The sequence below is a fragment of the Myotis brandtii genome, unplaced genomic scaffold (assembly GCF_000412655.1).
Source record: "Myotis brandtii unplaced genomic scaffold, ASM41265v1 scaffold125, whole genome shotgun sequence".
Lineage (NCBI taxonomy): Eukaryota > Metazoa > Chordata > Mammalia > Chiroptera > Vespertilionidae > Myotis > Myotis brandtii.
This window is the reverse complement of record NW_005354385.1, coordinates 16,223,969-16,244,826: the sequence shown is the minus strand read 5'-3', so window position 1 is coordinate 16,244,826 and position 20,858 is coordinate 16,223,969. Positions and strand designations below refer to the sequence as shown.

General features: G+C 37.2%; 1 protein-coding gene across 2 annotated transcripts in view; it reads left to right on the top strand.

Moving 5' to 3' along the window:
- Positions 1-20,858, top strand: part of GRB14 (growth factor receptor-bound protein 14) — a 59,233-nt gene that overhangs the window by 17,704 nt on the left and 20,671 nt on the right. Inside the window, exons 3-6 of one of the 2 annotated variants that reach the window (XM_014534141.1) lie at positions 14,527-14,648; positions 17,300-17,374; positions 20,166-20,225; positions 20,426-20,503. In XM_014534141.1, the coding sequence (XP_014389627.1) occupies positions 14,527-14,648; positions 17,300-17,374; positions 20,166-20,225; positions 20,426-20,503 (335 nt within the window). Of the gene's footprint in view, positions 1-14,526; positions 14,649-17,299; positions 17,375-20,165; positions 20,304-20,425; positions 20,504-20,858 lie in introns of both variants that reach the window. The other variant, XM_005859383.2, reaches the window with a different exon arrangement.

Here is a 20,858-nt window from a genome sequence, read left to right as displayed (position 1 = left end):
ATGTATATATATATGGAGGTGGGAGTTAGACATAAACTCCTTTGCATTATATGTCTAAAATTTTCCTGATAAATCATCAAAGTGATTTTTTTATTATCTTTTATCAAAGTGATTTTAAATAATCACTTTGTAGTGACAGCTACGTTATTTCCTTCCATTTGTTTAAAGAATTGAGACTTGTATACCTTAGTCATGAGTCATTCACTTTCTTGCAAAGCTAGCTACCAATATATAAAAAGTGCTGCCTTTGTTTGATGCCTAGTGGGTGTTTACCCAGAGCAATAGCCAACGTAAGGTTCAGTTCAGAGGAGCGGCTTACCTTTGTATTATGAAATGGAGTAAAGATGATGCTGACAGACAAGGCAGGTTCTGCTTTTTAAAGATGCTGGAAATTGGTTCCGCTAAACCTCCCTGCATTCCCTGGACCCTTCAGAAAGTGTTTGTGGACCTCCGGTTTGAAGACTGTTGTCTTAGGGCACGCCAGAACCTCAGGGAGAAGACAGAGTGAAGCCCGTGGGAAAGAAGCTGGTAGTCCGACTGTGTCCACAGTGATTCTGAACCCCAGCCCACCCCCCACCCCTAGTCACAGCTGATGGTCCATGAGCTGCAGTATGTCAGCTGATCTTGACAGCTGAGCATGCACCTGCCAGGAACACCTGAATTCTGAAGGCATATACTACATTGGCCCACGCGATGTAGTCTCACATTCCCCGGGCAGAAAAACCTCCACCTATACTTTCTTCATTGCCGCTTGTGACTAATTTAATTCTATTCATGATAATTCATCTCCTAGAAATAAGGTGTTAACTCTCAATAGGTACCTGCCATCTTCCAAACCATTTCACTTACTTATGCTTGTTGGAACACAGCTCTTAATTAGAATAATATGTAATTACAGTATTTTAGACTCTTAAATTTTTCCTTTGGTGAGACTTTAAAAACACCTTTTTTTGTATAGTCACTAAAATGCATCCTTAACAAGTAGCTTGAAGTAATAAAAATCTATCCTAATGCAAATTATATTAAGGAATAATGCACAAGTCTTTAAATGTAGAGGCTTAAAATGGAACACTGGGAAGTAATTTGAGCAACATACTAAATTAGACTTTTAGACATCAAATTGAAATAAATTTCTCCATTACTATATTTTTTGGAAACTACTGAAATAAAATCAAAGGTGTGAGAATATTGTCTCATGGCTTCATCAACCATGCATTAGACCAAAGTTCATGATAAAGAAATTTAATTCTAGAGCTTCCTTGTATTCTTTTTGTTTTTTACACAGATTATACTTTACAACAGTAAAAAACTTGTAGATACTAATGCTACTCAAATACTATTGATTTACCAGCTTCCATTTCTTCATCTAACAGTATAATAGCATAACCACTATTGGCCTTCCTCAGCATAAAATGTAAAACCAAGATGTTTATTTACACACATTTAATTTGCATGTGTGTGTCTGTAGATTATAAATACTCTTGCAATATCCAATCAATCTAATATGATATTAAGTAACTTTTTTCTTCTTTGCATATTAAAATGAATGAAAAGAACTGGAAAAGGTTTTCCTCCCTTAAATGTGACATGAAGCGCAGATGCTTTTTGCCAATAGAATGAATCACTGACACCATCACCTTTAATCTGCTGTGAGTGCTATTGATATAAAGACCTAAAGGACAAACGATTTGCCAAAATTTTGATGACCAGCTTGTCAGCTCTGTATATTGCTGAGGAGACACCCTTGATCTCTTCGTGATTGACATAACGAAGTTTCAATAAATAGAATTCCAAAAGAGAGGGGTGATACCTGTTATTAAAAAAATATCTTCAATACAAAAATAATTCAGCTCATTGTAAGTACCTGAGAGACAATGTCAAGAAAGAAGCAATATTATCCATAATTTTATAACATTGAGATGATGTTGACTAGTTTTAACATTATCACTAATTATACTGTATATTCACTTTAGTAGATTACTTCTTTTTGTGTATGGGTGTACTACAAAAACATTCTGAGTATTTTAGCTTTTTTTTTTCCACTTTATAGATTCCAAAAAAACTAGGAACTCTCCCTGACTTCGCTTCCCCTATTGCCTTCCTCAGAGAATTCAGCAAATATCTATTAACTATTTTGTACCAAGCACATTCTGTGTGTGGATCCTGGGGACATCAGATGAAAAAAGTAGACAAAAAGCACTGCCCTTGTGAGTTTGCATTTGAGCAGAGAGAGAAAGATGACTAAAATGTGTGGTCCCTTAGGTGATGATGAGCGCTGGGGAGAAGAGGAAGGCAGGGGAGAGGGACAGAGTGGGAGAGAGTGGGGAAGGAGGAGATGCACTTTAAACAAAGGCACCAGGGAGGGCCTCTCTGACAGTGAGATATGTGAATAGAGACCAAAAGCAGACAGCAGCTGGCCTTGCAGTTAAATGGAAGACGATATTTCTAGACAGAGGGAACTGCAAGTGGAAAGGCCTGGACGAGGCCATGCGCTCGTGTGCAGGAAGCAGCCAAGTGGTGGGTGTGTCTGGAGTGGAGTCCGTGAGATGGGAAGTAATGGGAGGAGGAGTTCATGGAGCTGTCATGGCGCATGTCAATTCATCGAGGTCTCATAGGGCTTGGAGGGGACTTGACTTGCACTGAGTGAGGGGAAAAGAATTGGAGGTCTGAGTCAGAGAGCAGTGTGATCTGATTTGGTTTTTACAGTATACTACTAAGGAGGCCAGGAGACAAGTTTTGACCTTTGGGAGACTGAGCAAGTTAGTTTTGCATTTACATCAAACTCCCTGTGGCTTCCTGGATTGGTCTTTGCCCATCTCTCATTTCTGCTAGTTGTGCAGGCTCCACTGTGCCATCTTTGCATGGCGATTGACACACTTACGGGGTTTAGTGTTTGCAAGGTCCCGAAGCCTTATGGGCAAGAGCATTTTGACTTATGGGATAGAGGAGTGTTGAGGGTTTTCTGCACTTAAGTTCACTTTAATGTCAGAGATAAGCTTGGGAAAGTTTCAGAAACATTCTGTAAGTAAATGTTGCTTCTGATCCCTTAAAGCACACTTCAAATTACTAAAGTTAGAAAGACATTCAAAATATAGTACGGGTATATTTATGAATTCTAAAGTCTGTTTTCAGAGTCTTTACTGTGGCAAAGGAAACCTCAATCTTCTTAGTATTTTTAATGTGAATGTATACATGTGATAGCTGTTGTTAATGGGCATCTTCTACATGCAAGGTGCCGAGTGAGAGGTTTTACATTAATCTTGATAGATGCGGCTAATACTCCATCTCATAGCAACCCTCCAAGATATGTTTTTTAATATTCATTGTACCCATTTTGCTTATAATAATATAATGACTAAGTGATGAAATACCTTGCCTAGAGTCAAATATTATACAAATCTAAGTTCTGTCAGATTCTAAAGTGTATGCATTTTCCATGGAAGCACGTTGGTTTCTCCTCACTCCAAAAGGTCAGGTAAATGTTCCTGGGACAACATGGTTAGTTTGTCTCTGTCGCACTCTCCATCTGTGTCTCTCATGGGTGCTATAAATATAAGTAGAAAATTTGAAATTTTGAATCCTCCAGAACATTTTCAGATAAATTTCAATACTTACAGAGGTAGTATTGAAACCATTGGGATCAAACCTGAAGCACCAATCAGAAAGAATGTATGCACCCCTATGTTCATAGCAGTACAATTTACAATAGCTAAGATCTGGAAACAGCCCAAGTGTCCAAGCTGTGGTACATTTATACCGTGGAATACTATGCAGCAGTAAAAAAGAAGAATCTCTTACTCTTTGAGACAGCATGGAGGGACCTGGAGAGTATTATGCTAAGTGAAATAAGTCAGTCAGAGAAAGACAAGTATCATATGATCACACTCATGTGGAATCTCAGTAACAAAATAAACTGATGAATAGAGTAGGTGGGTGGGAGGTGATCAACCAAAAACCTTGTATGCATATATGCATAACCCATGGTCACAGACAATAGAATGCTGAAGGCCTGGGGCGGGGGTGGGCTGGAGGGAGTCAATGGGGGAAAAAAGGGGATGTATGAAATACTTTCAACAATAAATATTTATTTAAAAAAAGAGAAAGAAACCATTGGGATCAAAGTGATCCAACTTGGTTCACTTGATATCAGCCATTAATGTATTGACTGAGTCAGAGGATCACCTTGGAAATGACTTGTCCTTTAATTTATACACAACCCGAATGGTGATATGCTATTTGGAGCTTTGAATACAATATCAATAGTTCATAGCCTCCACCCATAATTATTAATAAATACTGCTGAGAATTTAAATAGGCAGGACTAAATCATCAAAGGCAGCTAAACATCCTGATTTTGTTATGAATTGCTGATGTGCCTGATTTTGAATCATGCTGGGATGAGTTTATAGTTGTCTACATTTTAGAGGCATTGAATTTAAAATATCAGCATATCAACAAATATTTCCTCTTCTCATGCGTTTTGTAACTGGTGTGTTTGCCTTCACAGCCACTGGATGTCACTATAGTCCCCCAGATGGAGTCCCCAGCTTTTACAATCATTGTTAAGAGGATGATGGGGAGGAAAACTCCAGTTTTCAGTCCTCAGAAACTTAATGGGGTCCATGTTTGTCTTGCTCCCGTTCTGATTCCTAATTGAAGCCATGGTATGAAGCAGTGGCAATTAACACAATACCTCAAGCGCATACCTCTAGACTCCTCGGGAAGAGGAATTAATTGTATTTTAGTGTCCTTGCTAGGGACAGCTGAGATTTCCATTATGAATTTCATTGTGGAGTGGCTTTAATAAGCAAAATGAATGACTGGAGGCTTTTAATGATACCATTTTTATGTGTGCAGCTAGACCCACGTGGTCTCTTTAAGACAGAAGCGCTGCACAGTGGCAGCAAGGGAACCCTGCACAGCCACCTGCTTTGAAGCTGCTCCTTCACTTCTTTCTTTCTTACAAAAGCAGTCAAGTGTTTTGTTCCGTTGTGTGGAGCTGCTGTGCAGTTGTTCTTTCCGTGCTGTTTGGAATCTACCAGCCATCAGGCTGTGACTACCCTCATCACCAGCAGAAGTACCTGTGAGGCCTTCAGGACGCATGGCACCATGCCTCCCTCTCTGCTGAGCTCTGGGAGACACGGTGTCCTGATAGCACACTAAGGTTAGAGATGGAAAATATGACACTAGCAAAGAGTGCTCATCGCTAAATCTGCCTCCTGGTCCAGCTGGTTTTTCTTCTCACTCTCATAGCCTGAGTTCAGATCTCATTGTCTGCCTCCTGTTATCCTGTTTTACAGACCTCCCTCTTGCCACTGCTTATTCCACTTACCCATCTGCATGCAGGCCCGGTTCTCCTTGCATTCGGTCCAAGGTCCTTTGCAGGGCTTCTGTGCCCTGACTTCTCCTCCTGTTCCCAGCCTTCAGACTCACCCTCCCCTTCTCCCGTTTATTTATTAGAGAACTGCCTATAGTTGCTGCATATGCTATGGTTTCTGCTCCTTGATTTGCTTGCTCATGCTGTTGAGATTCTCAGGAAGTCTTTGTCGCCCATCTTTACCTGGCTAATGGCTGTTCATCTTCCAAGGCTTACTTGCAATTTTATATAAAAATATCAATAAAGTATAACCCTTGGGCTTTTCCTAAAAATACGTAAGAAGACAAGGTAAGAAGAAAATCCTCAGCTGCCCAAGCTTACTGACAGCTAACCTAGTGCTACCATCTAGGGCAGTGGTTCTCAACCTTCTGGCCCTTTAAATACAGTTCCTCATGTTGTGACCCAACCATAAAATTATTTTCGTTGCTACTTCATAACTGTAATGTTGCTACTGTTATGAATCGTAATGTAAATATCTGATATGCAGGATGGTCTTAGGCGACCCCAGGTTGAGAACCGCTGATCTAGGGAGAGGAGAGAGAGAAAAGCAGTGGGAGGCATTCCACACTCAGATTTCTGACGTGGAGTGGCCCTTTCCTTATGACAGTGGGTGGGAAGACACATCTGCTTCTTCCATGTGCCCAGCCCCTGGGCACAGGCTTTTGCTGCTCAAAAGCTGGTCCTTGAGGCAATCAGGATACTTGTTGGCACTGACCCTTCTCATACATCCCTTAGGGAATTGCAAATCCCCCATATAACAGAGTGGTGCAGAAAGCAGTAGGCGCGGTAATGATGAATGGCCTCCTGGGAGCAGTACTTCCACAGGTACACGCTATTGATGGGTGTGGGAAACAAGAAATTTGGACAAGAAATACATATCATTAGGCTGCTCAAGCAGGATTATCTATTTATTTATTTTTAATGATTCTTTATTGTTGAAAGTATTACATATGCCCCCCTTCCCCCCCATTGACCCCCTTGAGCCTGCCTCTGCCCTCCCCCACCCCCCAGGCCTTCGCCACCCTATTGTCTGTGTCCATGGGTTATGCATATATGCATATAAGGTCTTTGGTTGATTACCACCCACACACCTTCCCCCACCTTCCCTCTGAGATTCCAAAATTAGAAAAATAAAATCTAGTGCTATAATAATAGGGGAATGTTATAAACTTTGTATACCCATTGGATGTAAATTATGCAGCTTCTGCTTATCTTTTTGGAGTTCTTCTTTTGATGACTGATATGGGCTCATTTAAAATTATAGTGATGATGATTGAACAAAAATACATATTTGTACCAAATGTAGGAATTGTGTATATATATATATATATATATATATACACACACACACACATATGTTTACATGTATACAGTGTATATATATATCTATACACACACACATATATGTTTACATGTATAGTGTTTTCCAAATTTTGTGCAAAACATATACACAGCTATATATATGTGTGTATATATTTACCAGAAGAAAAGCAAGATAGGAATATACTGAAATGTTAACTGCTTATTCCTGATTGACAGGTTTACAGATGGGTTATGGTTATCAGCTGTCTGTGTTTTTCAAATTTTCTGTAATGGAAATGTATTGTTGTAGTAATCAGGGAAAAGGGGATAAACATAATTTTAAAAACTATTGAAGAGATTTTTAAAGACTTAGACATCTTCCAGAAGTCCCAAGTTGGGGCAAGTACCCACCTTCTGTGCTGCTATAACACTTTTGCAACTATCTTCATAGTGCTCATATTATTGCAACGTGACAGTAATTCCATGAGAGCTGGAATTCTGTGTGTACATACATGTTTGTAACCCAGGATTTAGGACAACTAAACGGCTTTTGAACTAAGCTGTACTAAACTGGAAGATATTTATATCAAACAGTTCAAAGGATGGATTATAACGTATACAGAAGGCAGAGACTTGGAAAAGAAACCAACATGCCGTGCCCACATGGAAATTTACTCTGAGTTTTTAAAGCATGCATTAGGTGACTTGGAATTCATAGGAGCCGTTTCTTAACTCTTCAGTTATTAGCAGGCAGCTTGAGATAACGTATATGCGAACACTGTGGGAAGAGAAGGCTTTCTATGAATACAAGTTGTGATCGTTGGGTCTGAGTTAATATGAGGACTATTTCGATTTGCTGAGGAATTATCCACAGGCCTTTATACCCATCAAGCTGAAGTATCAAGATTGTTCTCTCCTTGGACTTGGGGAGCTGAATTTGGCGTGGCGATTTTCCAAGGGATCTTGTTGGTATTAAGCAGTTTTCTTAGGTTAAGGAACCTTTTAGAAACCGAGCCCTGTTTTAGTCTTTGCTTCTCCAGTTTTTGTTTTGCTTGGTCAGAGGCTGTTCATTTTTATCTGAAAATAAGATTGACAAAATGTGTGTAGTTTCTACCTCGCACAGAGAGAAGTACAAGGACCATTTGTCTCCTGGAGTTTCCTGTAACAAAGGTATACAGAGAATTGTTTTCTGGGTGAATTAGAGGTAAAAGCCACTCTTGTTTCTTCTCTTATCAAGTGAGGAGAAGAGTAGGGACTCAGGTTTCTATTTGAGCCCCACGCTGTACTTTCAGTGGATTCAGCGAAGAAATCCCGGCAGAAGGTCACAGGTGAACACTTTCCATACTGGGAGGTTTGAGGTTTTTTAAAGGACTTTCAAGTTAAATAAACTGTTTCAGAAGGAACTTCTTTCTTTTCTTCTTCTTTTTTTTTTTTATAAAGAACACCTTTCTGAAAATTAAATAGAAAACAGTTATATGTAGTTATCATTATTTGTTAATTTCATTTTGCTACCATACTACTACACTGATCTATTAGAAACAAAAATTACATTTAAAGCAATATGAAGTTTTTGTTTTTGTTGTAAAAAATATTTTTTTTTTTACTCTTTTGGAGACTTTCTTTTCTTTTCTTCCTCCTTTTTGGTTGTGGCTGTGTTGAAGTGATTTAAGAGGGCCTCTCTCCTGTTTTCTTTTACCAACGTAGGAGTGGTATTTGATCCTTGTAATTCACTTTCCAATGCCTGAGAAATACTTCTCTTAAATTAAAAACGTTAGAAAATATAGCTATATCTTTAAAGTTTTAATAAGCTATTTTTAAGTAGTATTTTAGATGGATTTATGAAGCTTTAAAAATAAGATATTTAAAATAATCATGGCGAATTTATGTGGAAGTTGCCTGGAGTCGCTTTTCTAATAGTTACTCAAAAAGTATCTGAGTTCATTCTGGGTGATAGTTTCTAATGTCATTGTTTTGAAATGTTGCAACAAGGAGCCCCCTGTTTAAATAATTATTTGTTTTATTTAGATGTTTTAAAATATATTATAAATTACTAGGATTTCTTGGTTAAAATCTGCTTGGTTTTTGAATGGGGCTGAAGAAGACTAAAGAGAAAGTGTATTGTAAGCCATCTAGACTGGTATTTTGTTTTGTTTTGTTTTGTTTTCCTTCTTTTTCTTAGGTCTTGGTGATGATGTCTTATGCCTAAGCTCAGGAAAAACAAAGCTGGTCTTCTGTAAATCTTTACCTCCCCTTTAAGCATATTTCTCTTCCTCTCAAAGTAATCCATTTAGGCATCCTGTATCTTCATGGTGAATTTTTTTCCCTATTAAGGTCTGTATTTAGTTGGATATTTGCCTCTAAAAAAAAGCCCCACTAATTTTCTGTAAGATGTGATTACCTGATCATCAATTATGCCTCTTGGGGTTATTTGAATTATTGTAGCATTAATTATTTAACATAACGAGACTTGGTTGGGGGGATGGAATATGCTAGTGTATCCAAATTGGGATGGAGATACATAAACTTAAAAAGATTGTTTTAATATAATATAATTTTTAAAAAGCCAGATTCTGTAATAAGGAAGTTTTAACTCCATTACCAGATGCATATATGAGGTAAGAACCTGTAGCTGCATTTGATTCTCTGGATTTTATTTGCTTTTTTATACATTATCTGAATTTTCAATGAAATAGTATCAAGAGCCCAGCCAGTGTTGCTCAGTGGTTGAGTGTAAACCTATAAACCAGGAAGTCACCGTTCAATTCCCGGTCAGGGCACATGCCCTGGTTGTGGGCGCAATTCCCAGTGTGGGGCGCACGGAAGGCAGCTGATCAATGATTCTCTCTCATCATTGATGTCTCTCTCTCTCTCTCTCTCTCTCTCTCCCCCTTCCTCTCTGAAATAAATAAAAATATATTTTTTAAAAATGGTATCAAGAAGTTTATTTAAGGGATTGTAAAGTATGTCTTTTGCTTTCTTACATACTGTAGTATTTGCTAGCTTTATTTGAAGAAATTTTTCTTCTGAAGATTACCAGCAGGTTTTCCTGATGCTAGTACTTGCATTATTTAAACATGTGGTATTATACTTCTTTGAAATTTTCTATAGATATCATATCCCTTATTTTTCCTGTCTATATTGATATGCTGGGCTTTATTTGCATGTAGTCAGCAAAGCCCTGGCTTTGGTGATCACATGTATTTTCCTCATTCTTCTTTTGTTACATGTTTGCTAGAGCTCTTAAAAAGCACTTGGATTTCCTACTCTTGTTGTTTTCTTTTCTTTTTTTGATGCTTCCCAGATTAAAATGATTTGTGTTACTTTTATGTACAGCTGAGATTGATATAATTGGAAATATTGCCCATTATTTTCTTTCCTCTTCCATTCAAAATGTGGTTGTTTATTTTCACTTAATTAGTAAATATTTATTGAACACATTTCAAAATAAAATAATTGGAGGTAATTGAAACATGAGAACCACAGGAACATGAGAGTGATTTTAGATGAAAAATAGAAGGAATGAGCAGGATATAAACCAGGGGTGGGCAAACTTTTTGACTCGAGGGCCACAATGGGTTCTTAAACTGGACCAGAGGGCCGGAACAAAAGCATGGATGGAGTGTTTGTGTGAACTAATATAAATTCAAAGTAAACATCATTACATAAAAGGGTACGGTCTTTTTTTTTTTAGTTTTATTCATTTCAAACGGGCCGGATCCGGCCCGCGGGCCGTAGTTTGCCCACGGCTGATATAAACAGACTGAGCAGAGGTGATTGAGCTTTCCCTTAGGTGGGAGCTCGAGTGATGGCAGAGATAACTCTGTGCAAAGAGTGTTGACTTGGGGCCAGACATGTGATGCCATTCAAATCCTGAGATTTGCTATTCTGAACTTCAGTTTCATTTTCTATAAAATTGAGATATAACTTGCTCATTAGATTATTGTACTAGTGTCCTAAGGCTTCTGTAACAAATGACCAAAAACCTAGTGGCTTAAAGCAACAGAAATGTAATCTTTAGGAATTCTGGAGGTGAAGCCTAAAATTAATTTCATTGGCCTGAAACCAAGGTGTTGGCAGGGCCATCCTCTTTGTGGGGGTGTTAGGGGGAATCCATCCCTGTCTCTTTCAGCTGTTGGTGACTGTCAACATTCCTTGGCTTGGGGCCACATCACCTGAGTCTCTACCTCTGTGGTCACGTGCCCTTTCCTCTTTTCTGTCAAATCTCTTTCTGTCTCTCTCTTATAAGGATATTTGTGTTAGGATTTAGGGCCATCCTGGATAATCTAGGATATTTTCCTCATCTCAATATCTTTAAGATAATGACATTTATAAAGGCTTTGCTATACAAGATAACATTTACAGGTTCCAGATATTCAGAACTATTTTGGGGCAGTATTCAGCCTACTGCAGATATTATAAGAATTAAATACAATAATGAAAAAGTCCTCAGAATGAGATTTGTAGATATATAACTTCCTTTATTTCTATAATTGAATACATTTTTGACCTTCTGTCTCCTGTCTTCTTAACAGCAGACAGTTTAATCTTTATTTGTTTGCTTTATGGATTGTTCTCAGTCTTGTTGGAGTAAATAATAAATTCAGGTTCTAGAAAGGAGTTACATACAAGTTTAAAATATTCTCAATTGAAGAATTAATTAGACCTACTTTTACTCCTCCAACACTCTGGTTGGGCATTTAAGTCCCAGGAGGGGTATTTGTTTAACTCTTGCCCAACTCTTGTCCAACTCTTCATGTTCTGAAAACTCTTGTTCCTCTCAAGCTTATTGACTATGCCATAAAGCCCCTTAAGTTCATGGTTTTCTCTTGTCCTTTCCATGCTCCTTCTGGGGCAATTGGTACCACTGCAATGCTCTTTCCCCATATTGGGATTCTATGGACTCATCTGTCTCAATATTAGACTCTGCTGTTGCTTCTTTACTGTGCTAGATGCCGGGCTTCTACTTTAGGCTAGAGGTCTCATGGGCTATAGTGTGGGTTGGACCACACAAAAACGTATCTGGTGTATATCACCATCAACTCCTCACCCTGGGGTTCTAGTTCTGGAAAGGGATAGGATACAGTGTCATTTGGGACCTACACCATCTGCCTACTATCTAGCTCTCTCTCAGTCTCCACTCCACCCTTTTCTCCACTAACTCCTTAACTCCAGCTCCTTCCCCAGAGGACAGAGGGTGGATTCCTTTAAGAGGCAATGGAGGATTGGCTAAGTATGATTCTCCCCAAGCAGTTATCTCTCAAAGATTGATAAAGTCTACTTTGAAGTACAAAAGAAAAGAAAATGCGTCTTTTTATCATTTCCCTCTCTGAATAGTGTATCCTGTGAGGGGAACACATGTGCTTTACTTAGTGTTAGAGAGAAGCAATGGGTATAAAGAAACAAACAAGCAACTATCTTGCTTAAAACCTTGACATTTTCTCCCACTGTAATTGGGAAGAATATAGATATAGTGTTTAGCACATATTATGTTTAATAATGTGGACATATATGTCATAAGCTTGAAAATATCAGCTGGGTTTGTGTGAGCAGACATATGTAAGGATAGAAAGATTGTTAGGGATGCAACTTCCTACTCAATAGCTCAATGACTCTTGGATCCTCCCTTTCCCCACCCCAGCCTACTTCTCTTACAGTCTTTCAAACTCAGTAATGGCAGCACAATTCTTCTGAGAACTTAGGCAAAGACCCTTGGTGTCTTCCTTAACTATCCTCTCTCTTTCATTACATGTCAAACTTGTCAGCAAATCCCATTAGCTATACATTCACAATACATCCAGATTATGCCCACTTTTTACATGTAGGCTGCTACTCTAATCCAAGACACATCATCCATCACCTTGTTAATTATAATATTCTACTTCCACCCTTAAACCTCTTAAGATCAGTTCTGCACTCAGCAACCAATGTAATCCAATGAAAACACATCAGTTTAGGATATTCTCTGTTTGAAATGACCTCTTATCTAACTCGGAGGAAAAACCAGATCCTCACTATGAACTGCAGCATTTTTCCCAATCCCCTCAGTGCATTACTTCTCTAACCTCTTCTGGTACTCTCCCTTTTGCTCCCTCAGCTTCAACCACACGAATTTGGGGCACCGGGCCTCTAGTTGTTTAATATTTTTAGGAACTGCCTTACTGACTTTGATTTTAGACAAACTGTGTCTGAGGAGGTAGGAAGTCTAGCAGTTAGGAATGAAGTGGGACTGAAAGAAACTGTTGCTGGAGATTTCACTTCAAGGAACTTGACAGATGTGATGGCTAAAAAGGGGAGCATGAATTAGTTTAGAGAAAGGGAAAGAAAAGAATTGAGCCAAGGCCTGCATCTTAGGATGGAGAAGGAGCTACAGGAGCTAGTCAATGAGACAGAAAAAGAGCAGTCAGAGTCAGGAACGGAACTGAGAGTGTCGATACACACTTAGCTCAAACTCATCCATATTCATTGAGCACTCTTGCAGGAACTTCCTTTCAGAAGAATAAGCTTCTATTTAAGTATGACATTACTTTCAAGGGTTCGGGTGTTAGAGGTCACAGATCACTATTGAGTGTTGAATTTCCGAGACACGGATACTTTCAAAAAGGTCCTAGAAAAAGCAGATTCCTTATTTGGCTGTTCTCTATTTCCTGTTTTGCATCAGTAATTTCACAGTTTCTTTACCATTTTATTGCAGTATGACATGCCTTAAGAAATGTGAACAAACCATATGTGGACAACTCGATGAATTCTCAGATATTGCATATACCTGAGTATTCACACTCAGATTGACAGAATATTTCCCATGCTCAGTTGTTCCCACCAGACACCCACTTACCCACCCACTATCCGCATTACCTTGATTTCTGACACCGTAGATTTATTTTACCTGTGTCGAACTTTATGTAAGTGAAATCATGTAGTAAATATTCTTTGTGTCTGACTTCTTTTATTTAATATTATGTTTGTAAAATTTATCCATATAGCTGCTTATCACTGTAGTATATATTCCACTGGGTGCTTTACACAACTTATTTATTCATTCTCATGTTGATAAGCATTTGGGTAGTTTCCATTTTGGGGCTATTATGAATAGTGCTGCTAAGAATGTCACAGTTTCTTATTGAATAGGTATTTTGCACCTTATGTTCACTGCTTTAAAGTTGTCATTGCTTATTTCATTTAAGTGACTTTCCTCCTAAGTGCCTTCCTATCCTACCTAATTATCTTCATTGTTAATACAATATGTATTTCCCTGAACATTACTTTGAAAGTATAAAGTGCCACAATAAATTAGGTTTCTTAAAAATGTTATATACTTGAATTAATATTTTCCTTTTAAAGCATTTATTTTAATTTTTCTTAACTATCCAGATTATGTGTCTTAAATGTGTATTGAATCTGTCAAAATTTTTCTTCTCTTCATGGGCTGCATTGTTCATCCTGGAGGCAAATATTTTAATTTTGGCAGCATGATGAGCTGGAGAAAAAGAATAACTACCATATTCTTAATGCTGATTTGTTATCAAACTTATATTATAATTTAAGTAGCAATAAAAGAAGGTTCACAATTAGCAAAAAATGCATTGTGATATTTTATGTCATTTTTCTCTTCAGGTTCCAGTCTGCTTTGGTATAAAAATCGGTTATTACTAATTCAAAATTGAAGAAAGTTTTATCAATCTACCTATTTCAGAATTGAGTTGAAATTTTGTATCTTAAATAAATATACATACATAATATATTTTATATATTTGTATGGATCTATATATCCATATGTATATTTGTCTACCTAGCTATATTTTTATCCATCCATCTATCCATTGACATACTAACTAAAACATTCTTTACAGAAAGAATAATCGAAGATCATGAACTGGTGGTTGAAGTGCTGTCTAACTGGGGAATGGAAGAAGAAAATAAGCTATACTTTAGAAAAAATTATGCCAAATATGAGTTCTTTAAAAATCCAATGGTAAGTGAAATCCCCATTAATAGTTGTGGAAAATAAATAAATTAGTTGAATTTTATTTTAGTTTATGTGAAGAAAAGTGTCACCATAAATAAAATATAATTCCCTAATTGGTAACGTGTAGGTAAGAATTGTGGTCCTTTATAATTTCAGTCATATTTATTCTTCTTTTTAATTTATTTATTTTTTAAAATATATTTTATTGATTTTTTACAGAAAGGAAGGGAGAGGGATAGAGAGTTAGAAACATCGATGAGAGAGAAACATCAATCAGCTGCCTCCTGCACACTCCCCACTGGGTATGTGCCTGCAGCCAAGGTACATGCCCTTGACCGGAGTCAAACCTGGGACCCTTGAGTCCGCAGGCCGACGCTCTACCCACTAAGCCAAACCGGTTAGGGCAGTCATATTTCTTCTTACTCTAACATTGATTAGTCAACATCATCATAGACATTCATATACATGGTTTTCAAGAACTCTTGTTTCTTTTTCTTGCTTTTAAAGAAAACCAAGTTCTATACATTTGATTTAGGGAATGAATTATTAGATATACTGCTTGATGAAGCAGGTTTCAAAATATTATAGTTTAATAGTTTTCAGAGAATTTGGGAAATTTAAAATATATATAATTTCTAAAGTAAAAATGAACTGATGATTGTTGGGGGTGTTGTAACTTAAACCAGAAATTTAAGATGGACATGAATCTGGCCCTGGCAGGATAGGATAGTTCAGTTGGTTAGAGCATCATCCCAATATGCCAAGGTTGTGGGCTCAGTCCCTGGTCAGGGCACATACAAGAATCAACCGATGAATGCATAAATAAGTGCAACAAATCTCTCTCTCTCTCTCTCTCTCCTTCTCCCCTCTCTAAAATCAATTGAAAAAGATTGACATGAATCTTGATATTACAAATTATTTTGTTTTCAGTGCAGTAATCACTGAGCAAAGTAGAAATTAGATAAAGATCAGTGTATTATTTAATAAATACTGTTTTCATTGTAGTTCTCTTTAAATGATAATAAATGTATGTCACATTCTAATGAAGACTAGGGATCTGGAGAAGTCAGAATAGCCTCTGGGATTATTATTTAAATTGTGTTTTTTTGTGCAGCTGTAGCACTTTTATACTAGGTTTTGGATAATTGGATTGAGATAATCCTTTAAGGAGAATATATGATACTAAACATAAATAGAATATTTTCAAACCCTGAAAGACTTCTTACTGTTTTATTTGAACCTATTAATGAAAACATAATGATCTTTGACCAAGAAAATAAGAGTTCTAATAAAAATTAAATAGAATTAGAATTTGAAGGGAAACTGTTCTCTTGTTATGAATCTTTATAAAAAGCAAGAATTTAAAAGTCATAATTATAAACATATGGTTTAGTGTTTATTTTGAGTTTTATCTATTTTTTAAAAATGTAAACAGGCTATACATTCATTTTGTAGACCTATAACAGTGGTTCCCAACTGGGGTGGTGATTTGACAATGTCTGGTGATGTTTGTGGTTGTCACAAAGTGTGTGGGGAGGGCTGCTAGTGAGCAGGGGCCAGGAATGCTGCTAAACATCCCACAATGCACAGGACAGGTCCCTCTCCCCTCACCACTCAGTATTATTAGACCAAATGTTAGTAGAACTACTGTTGAAAAACCCACTCTAGAAGAAGTAATCTATATATATAAAAGGCTAATATTCAAAGTGTCCCCTTGGGGGTTCAACCGGGAGACCCCCACTCTAGAAGAAGTAATCTATATATATAAAAGGCTGATATTCGAAGTGTCCCCTTGAGGGTTCAACCGGGAGACTGGGAGTTCGATAGCTCCCTATGATGTGCGCTGACCACCAGAGGGTGCCACGGAATGAAGGAAGGCACTGGCCGGCAGCCGGCAGCCGGGTAAGGAAGGCCCTGGCTGGCAGCCAGAAGGAAGACCCCGCCGGCAGCCGGAAGGCCCCAATCAGCCCTGATGGCTGGCCAGGCCTAGGGACCCTACCTGTGCATGAATTTCGTGCACCAGGCCTCTAGTGTAGAATATATTTCCCCAAACTTGTTTGATTATAAAAATTATCCAGAGGAGGGGGAGAGTGCTTATTAAAAACACAAGATCCAGGACTACCCGGAACTATGGAATCAGGCTCTTCAGGAATGAGGCCTGAGAATTCCTATATCAAACAACTACTCTGGATAAATGTTATGATTAAACAAGTTTGGAAAAACAGTTAGTGGAAAGAACTGGATTTTTGCTCTCTGGCTCTTCTACACTGTGGGCTTTGACCTTGACTATGCTTTTCACTTCTATGAACTTTGACTTTCTAAAATGGAGATGATAGTCCTTTAGCACCTGCTAGAGTGGTTGCAGGATTCAGGGAAGAGATGCAGGAGCAGGCACTGTCTCGAGGGCAGTGTTTTGTGTAAAGTGAGGTATGGAAATCACTTCATGGGCATCATCTGAAGGTGTTTGCTACTCTGGGTCCTACTCTGACCATTTCGTTGAAATATCTGAAGGCAGAGTCCAGGGACTGGCATTTTTAAAAGCACTTCATATTTTCAACACACTGATTTAAAGAACTTTTGCCTGAGCTTACAATGGTCATAATTGAATCTGTTTTAGCGCAGGTTTTGGGATAATGTAACCTGTATCTTTTTGTCAGTATTTTTTTCCAGAGCATATGGTGTCTTTCTCAACGGAAACCAATGGTGAAATATCCCCCGCACTGATTTTGCAGGTAAAATACATTTTCATTAAAATATTTAAGTAATAATAAAGGGAAACTTTAAGGTCTATATTTATAAATGTCCAGAATTTGCAATGTTATGCCTTGAATGATTAATTTTTGCTGGAGGTACAACTGAAAAGAGCAAAATCTGGATAAAGAATTTCTTAAATCAATAAGACTCCCTATTATCCTTCCCAGTTTGGGCCAATTATCAAAGAATTTTAAACATTTAACAAGTATGTATCATGAAAGGAAACTTGCAGTTTTGCTCTGTGATGTGTTTAAAGATTATGTTAGTCTTTTGAAAAATTAAAATTTCCAGTAAAATGTAGTTATTTTAATAATAGGTATTTAGTATTAAGTTTTATAACCAATGCCTTCAATCCTATTTGTAATAAAATATTTAGCTATTAAATAGAAGGAGAAAACTATCTAGAATATATCTATTTCATACACTAACATTTGTAATACCTCTGATAGAAATACTTGAAATATCTTACAATCCTATTTGTAATAAAATATTTAGCTATTAAATAGGAGGAGAAAAAATCTATCTAGAATATATCTATTTTATACACTAACATTTGTAATATCTATGACAGAAATACTTGAAATATCTTAGCTGAATTAAGAGTACTGGTTATTTAATTAAAAATCTCCTTGGTTTTGCACTTTTTGGGCTGATTTCTTCTACACTGGCTATAACTGTAGGTGATCATTTCCCAAGTCATTTTCATTATAGTAAAATAATGATTTTAGTTTTTTTATTTTATTGTTGATAGATTAGTAGAATTTACACTAGCAGCTCTGGAGTTATTACTAGGTTGAGGGTGAGCAATTTCTTTATAATGGGTGCTGCTTGATCTAAGCCCTGGGCACCCCCCAATCCACTCAATATTTTCTGATCATAAATGAAGAAAACTTTTAATATTTTCAATATAGATTCTACTTTAAATATATTGTTAATGAAATATATTGGATATGACAGATTCATTTTCTGTGAGCTTCTTATGAGGTTATATTTCATTTTGCACTTCAAAATATTTTAAAAATATGATTAGTCTCGAGAAATATTTCTTAAAGCTATTTATATGCTACTGGGTTTTCACAGATGCCCCATCAGAATATTCGGGTAAATGGTAGCAGCAGTACCCAGCACCTCAACTCTCAGCCTTTGCAGGGCCTCACCAGTGGGATAGACAGGGTGGTGGGTTGGAGTTTTTCTTCCACCCCCTTTGAAAAATTCTCCTATAATGTAGTTATATTACTTTAATGTTAAATTATAAAAACAAGAAAAACCAAATCCTTGGAATCAGATGGTTTTGCATGAGGCGCTGACCTCTTCTGTCCACCGAGGCTATGTTTCCAGTTTTTAAAATGTTTTTTCTTCTCTAGTGTGACCTCTATGGCCCCCTTTTAAAAATTTAATTGGTTTGCTTTAATAACTTGGAAAGCACTCAAACTAAAAATTGTACTTGCCTGTTTTGCATGTCAATTAATTAATATCTGTGGCTCATTAAATTAAAAAAATTTAGTAATTTACTTAAAGAACATAAATATCTACTAGCAGCCTTTCCCTGAGTAGCCTTTTAAAATGTTCCATTGTTTTAGCTAATAATTTCTCTTACTTTCAAGTTTTACCTTTGCATTTATTTATTAATAGGCATTTTTATTTTCTTCTTCTAATGAGATGCTAATGCATTTCCATTGTTTTATTAATGATACTTAGCACCGCCACTCAAAGCTATTTCTTTTCATTGTCTTTTTCCTGACCACCACATGTGCCAGTTAATTACTACTGTGTAACAAACTATTCCAAACCTTAGTGGCTTAACTACCCACTCACATTTTGCCAACAATTTTGTGGGTCAGAAATTTGCAAGGGTTTAGCTAGGTGGGTCATTTCTGACACATTGATTCATGGAGGGGTTGAAGATGCTCTTGTAGGTTGGCTTTTCACTACATGTGCCTGGTCCTCCTTGGCCGATCTGTCTCTCCCCACGTGGTGTTTCATCCTCCAGGATTTCTCAGGGTGGTCACATTTCTTATGTGACCATTAGCCTCCAGGAGTTAAGTAGTGGAAGCCATCTGGCTCGTTAAGGACTATAGTTACTAGTAGAATGGGCGGACTGTCACTTTTGTCAATTCTGTTGGTCAAAGCAGTCACCAACAAGCCTTGCTGAAATTCATGGGGCATGAAGAAACAGATTCCACCTCTTTGTGATTCAGTGGCTAGATCACTTTGCATAAGAACACATGGAATGGAAGATATGGTTGTAGTTCTCTTTGGAAAACATAACCTGGCATACCTACTCATAATGGAGAACCCTAGAGACAAAGAGATAGAGTTTGCTTTACCCTCATCAAGGAGGTGAACTTGACTTAACTTTCTCAATAATTGAATAACTGAAGTCAGGATTGTGGTCCTACACCATAATAAAGTTGAAATTGATAAGTTCTCAGGAAAAATCATAGAAAAGGGTGAAAAGTGTCAGGACTTAATTCCATAGATGAAGTGTAATTTTTCATAGGGACATTCAAATAACATATAATTTTAATGTTTGGCTAAGTATTGATAACTTAGAATGTAAACATACTTTGTAAGCCTATTTTCACTTGGAGCTTGAAAGACTGATTTATTTCCTGTTGTGTTTGTATTGTCATTTCTATAATGGTATATAGGTGGTATTGATATTGTTAGATTTTACAAGTTCATATTTGAAATCTGAACATGATTAATATAAGGCTACAATGCCATTGATTTAAAAACAGTATGGAAGTGTCTAATTTCTTTTTTCAGATGTTTCTGAGTTCAAGCACATATCCTGAAATCCATGGCTTCTTACATGCGAAAGAACAGGGAAAGAAGTCTTGGAAAAAGACTTACTTCCTTCTAAGAAGATCTGGTTTATATTTTTCTACTAAAGGGACATCAAAGGTATTTGGAAATATAAATGATGTGTTATAAATCATAGATGTTGTAAGTTAAAATGAGTTTTACTTTGTTTTCTTTATTACTTTATTACTTGATTTCAAGAGTTGGTAATGTTTTTGGAACAGGGAAAGAAGTCTTGGAAAAAGACTTACTTCCTTCTAAGAAGATCTGGTTTATATTTTTCTACTAAAGGGACATCAAAGGTATTTGGAAATATAAATGATGTGTTATAAATCATAGATGTTGTAAGTTAAAATGAGTTTTACTTTGTTTTCTTTATTACTTTATTACTTGATTTCAAGAGTTGGTAATGTTTTTGGATTCCAAACATCTACACTAATAAAAGAGAAACATGGTAATTAGCGTACGACCGCTACCCTTCCCATTGGCTAATCAGCATATCCTTATGCAAATTAACTGTCAGCCAAGATGGCAGCCGGCAGCCATGCACTGAAGCGAACAGGGAGGCTTGCTTGCACCAGTGATGGCAGACTCCAACGTTCCCCGCCTGACTTGCCGGCCTCTCAGCTGCAACTCTAAGCAACTATGTAGCAAATA